Source organism: Propithecus coquereli, unplaced genomic scaffold, assembly GCF_000956105.1.
Source record: "Propithecus coquereli isolate 6110/MARCELLA unplaced genomic scaffold, Pcoq_1.0 Scaffold18, whole genome shotgun sequence".
Lineage (NCBI taxonomy): Eukaryota > Metazoa > Chordata > Mammalia > Primates > Indriidae > Propithecus > Propithecus coquereli.
In genome coordinates, this window is record NW_012142745.1 from 363,257 (window position 1) to 367,355 (window position 4,099).

Consider the following 4,099-nt stretch of genomic DNA (forward strand, 5'->3'; position numbering starts at 1 on the left):
CAGTCCCCACCAGGACAGCAACCTGTACCCCATCCTAACTCTGGCACCCCATCCTCCATGCAGGCATGCTGGCTGCTGTGCCAGGCCCACTCCATCCCCAGGCCCAAGATGATAGCCAACAGCACCGAGGAGTGGCCCAGCCCTTTTCCCAAGGGGGTTCTGGTGCTCTCCCTGGCCCTGGCAAGCCTCATCGTTGCTGCCAATCTGCTCCTGGCCCTGGGCATCGCCTGTGACCACCGTCTGCGCAGTCCACCTGCTGGCTGCTTCTTCCTGAGCCTGCTGCTGGCTGGGCTGCTCACAGGGCTGGCGCTGCCCATACTGCCAGGGCTGTGGAGCCACAGCCGCCGGGGTTACTGGTCCTGCCTCTTCGTCTACTTGGCTCCCAACTTCTCCTTCCTCTCCCTGCTCGCCAACCTCCTGCTGGTGCACGGAGAGCGCTACATGGCAGTGCTGTGGCCACTCCGGCCCCCTGGGAGCACACGGCTGGCCCTGCTCCTCACCTGGGCTGGCCCCCTGTCCTTTGCCAGCCTGCCTGCTCTGGGGTGGAATCACTGGACCCCTGGTACCAACTGCAGCTCGCAGGTTGTCTTCCCAGCCCCCTACCTCTACTTTGAAACCTATGGGCTCCTGCTGCCCGCCGTGGGTGCTGCTGCCGTCCTCTCTACCTGCGTGCTGGTCACTGCCCACCGCCAGCTGCAGGACATCCGCCGGCTGGAGCGGGCAGTGTGCCGTGACGCGCCTTCAGCCCTGGCCCGGGCCCTCACCTGGAGGCAGGCAAGGGCACAGGCAGGAGCCACACTGCTCTTCGTGCTGTGCTGGGGGCCCTACGTGGCCACCCTGCTCCTCTCGGTCCTGGCCTATGAGCAGCGCCCACCACTGGGGCCTGGAACAATGTTGTCCTTCCTCTCACTGGGCAGTGCCAGTGCAGCAGCCGTGCCTGTGGCCATGGGGCTGGGTGATCAGCGCTATACAGCCCCCTGGAGGGCGGCTGCACAAAGGTGGCTGCAGGGGCTACGGCGAAGGGCCTCCCGGGGCAGTTCCGGGCCCAGCACTGCCTACCACACCAGCAGTGTCGACCTGGACTTGAACTAGGGGAAGGGCCTCTGCTCACCCTACCAGAGCATCCATCCAACTCAGCCAAGCCTGTCTCCACAGGTTCCCATTTCTCTGGGTGAGAGACCCCGCCCCATCTGACCCCTCCGTGACTGAATAAAGGCCATTTATGTTTATCTCACTCCGTATCTCAGAAAGGGAGAGGCAGGCGGACCCGCTACGGAAAGAACCTAAAGACAGACGTGTGGAACAAGGGAGATTCAGGCCCAGACAGGCAATCAATTGTTGGAGCGAACAGACCACCCCTGAGAGAGGGTGAGCTGACACATCTTGACATGGAGCAGATCTGGAGGGGAGCGTCACCCTGACATGGCCCTCACTAGCTCCTCCTCGCTCCCAGCCACCACAAAATCCACACAGACACTGTCTCTGGGAAGTATATTTTATTTACATTTTTAAAATCTGTAACTAGTATCTCTTCCTCCTTTCCACTCCCAGAGACCTGGGAAGGGAAAGAACGGGAACCTCAAATACCTACTCCCCACATACAAATACACACCCCCATGGCTCACACCAGCAAGTGAAAGTGAAAGAGACAGAGGCCTGAACAGCCTCAGCCTCGGAAGGGCCCGGAAGGGCCGCCGGGCCTGGGCGAGGGGAAGGGGTGGGGGCCCAGGGCTGGGTCTTTAAAAAGAAGAAAAGGACAGAGAGGGGGCAAGTCAGCTGAAGGGGTTGGAAAGTAGTCCGAGGCCCCCTCCCCTCCTCTTCCCTCTGTACCCTACCGCCTCTGCTGGTGGGGGGGCTCCCTTCGTCCCCCTCGACACCAGACACAAAGGCAAAGGCAGCAGCCATTAACGGTCAGGTCTCTGGACACAAAATACTTTCGCTTTATGGTCTCCTGACGTGGTCACCACCAGGGAGGCATCTCTGTAAACAGAAAGCATGGGGGTGAAGGGACGGGATGACCTGGGGACCAGCCCAAGCCCACCCACGGGCCTCCTCCAGCACATCCTTAACGCTAGACCCCAGTGCCTAATGCCGTGCTGACACCTCCATGTGACCAGCAAGTGGAGGGAAGGAAAGCCCAGCACGGAGAAGCACGGAGCTGAACTGCGCAAGGGAAATGGATCTCATTCTCCTACCCCATGACTGGGATGTGAGACCTTGGGTAGGTCACTGTCATCCACTGGGGTGGGAGCTAGATCGGTAGTGACAACTCCCTGGGCTGCGAACCCTCAGGCTTCCCAGTAGTCCTGCCTCACAGGGCGCAACCAAGCCTCGGGCCCAGCTTCCCTCAGCAATCACCTCCCATACCCCAAGGACCCTTCCAAATAGAGATCCCAGCCCTCGCCCCATTCGCTTACTTGCTGAGGGCGAAGTCCAGGATCTCGGCTGTATGGCCCCGGTAGTCAGTGAGCAGGCGGCCAGTCCGGGCGTCCCAGAGGCGCACGATGCCATCCAGGCTGCAGGTGTAAACCACGGCGGTGCCTGCCTCCCACAGCAGCTGCACGATGCCCGACTGCCCCGGGTGTGACAGATGCAGATGGAGGTCAGGGTTGGGAGAGTGGAGAGGCATCTGCTCCCAACCCTCACCGAGGGAGAGCCACAGAGAAGGACCAAGCAGGAGCCAGCTCTGGGGAAGATGCCCCCAGAGGCCTGGGCTTCCCCATGGCCACAGCTCATGGGGAATCCAGCTCCAGCTGTCCATACCTGGTGCTGACACTGATGCCTAAGGGTCTGCGTAGACAGGTCATAGATGGCCAAGGTCCCATCCAGGTAACCAACAGCTGCCAGAGGCATCCTGAGCCAAGGAAAACACTGTGAGGACGCACATGCCCTGCCTCTCCCTGGGGGCACCTGCCTCTCCCTGGGGCCCCAGCACAGGCCCCCCTAACAGGTCCCCTCCTCCCCCACTCTGCCCAGTCTCCGGGCCAGGGCCCTGGCTCACACTCACACGCTGCAGAAGCCCAAGGACTCCACCGAGTTGGACTCACTCTCCTCCCCTTCTCCCAGGTTGGGCTGGGAGGCCACGGTCTCGGGTCTGAAAACACCTACCACCTGTAAGTGAGAGAGGATCAGAGGGGGCCTGGAATCTCGGTCCTTTGATAAAGAGAAAGACAGTGGGAGGGGAGGCGGAGTGAAGAATGAGAAGGAAAGGGGAGAGGATACAGGAGAGCAGAAGCCCCAGCCAGACTCCAGGTCCACTCACCTTGCCAGTGGTGGCACTGACCAGCTTGGCCTGGCAGTCCACAGAGCCAGTCAGGATCAGGCTGCCATCCTGATTGGTGGCGACGCAGGTCAGAGGGCCCTGGTGACCCTCAGTCCCTAGGGTAGAGCAGAGAGGCAAGACAGGCCTCGTCCTATCTCCCCTCTGAGTCCTGCCCTGGGTTCTCAGCCCCTCCCCAAAGGCCTAGGTTAACACTTCCCCCACTTCTGATACCTTTCAGTACATGGATGGGGTTTCCCTGCTTCAGGTCCCAAATCCTGATAGTGCCATCTTCATAGCCTACCACAGCTCTCTTTCCTAAAGGGCCAGAGGCCCAGGTGAAAAGAAGACAGAGCGTGCACTCAGACACAACGAGCAAGGGAATGGGGGAAGGGGAGAGGTGAGAAGAGAGCAAGGGCACAGATGCTGCCCCAGGGAATGCAGATGAGACCCAGTTCAGGGCAGGGAGGAGGTGCTGTCAGCTTTGGGGCCTGGGAGGTCAGCACTCCCAAGAGCAGGCCTCAGAGTTTGCCAGCTGTGGCCCAGGAGGCAGCTTAGGGAGGTGCCTAACCCTGGATCCAACCTCTGTACTCAGGAAAGGACACTCAAGGGAGCTGCTCTCACCGTCTGGGAGGACTCGGCCACAGGTGGCTGGGCAGTTGGGGCCCTGGAAGGTCTTGCAGTCACCATTCGGGACCTTCCACATCCAGGTGTTGCCATCAGCCGTGCCCGCCAGTAAGACAGGTGCCCGAGGGTGCCACTCCATCCACTGGGCAGGGAAGAAGAGGCAGCAGGGAGGTCCATCACCCCATCCCACCTAGAAGCCCCACCCAAGGTTTC

General features: G+C 60.9%; 2 protein-coding genes across 2 annotated transcripts in view; one reads left to right on the plus strand and one right to left on the minus strand.

Moving 5' to 3' along the window:
* The first annotated feature begins 12 nt into the window (after nucleotides 1-12).
* On the plus strand, nucleotides 13-1,209 carry GPBAR1 (G protein-coupled bile acid receptor 1). Its single transcript, XM_012642539.1, has one exon. It carries the CDS (start codon nucleotides 58-60, stop codon nucleotides 1,090-1,092), a length of 1,035 nt encoding a protein of 344 aa, XP_012497993.1. The 5' UTR covers nucleotides 13-57; the 3' UTR covers nucleotides 1,093-1,209.
* A 272-nt stretch (nucleotides 1,210-1,481) lies between these two features.
* AAMP (angio-associated, migratory cell protein) overlaps nucleotides 1,482-4,099 on the minus strand; it is a 5,615-nt gene continuing 2,997 nt past the window's right edge. The window contains exons 5-11 of the mRNA XM_012642459.1: nucleotides 3,884-4,028; nucleotides 3,494-3,577; nucleotides 3,263-3,378; nucleotides 3,008-3,111; nucleotides 2,764-2,854; nucleotides 2,418-2,572; nucleotides 1,482-1,980 (exon numbers count right to left, since the gene is read on the minus strand). Coding sequence (XP_012497913.1) covers nucleotides 1,905-1,980; nucleotides 2,418-2,572; nucleotides 2,764-2,854; nucleotides 3,008-3,111; nucleotides 3,263-3,378; nucleotides 3,494-3,577; nucleotides 3,884-4,028 — 771 coding nt within the window. The 3' untranslated portion in view covers nucleotides 1,482-1,904. The remainder of the gene's footprint in view (nucleotides 1,981-2,417; nucleotides 2,573-2,763; nucleotides 2,855-3,007; nucleotides 3,112-3,262; nucleotides 3,379-3,493; nucleotides 3,578-3,883; nucleotides 4,029-4,099) is intronic.

Excerpts from the sequence above, each read along its gene's own strand:
- GPBAR1 (XM_012642539.1), top strand. The coding sequence starts at position 58 with ATGCAGGCATGCTGGCTGCTGTGCCAGGCCCACTCCATCCCCAGGCCC.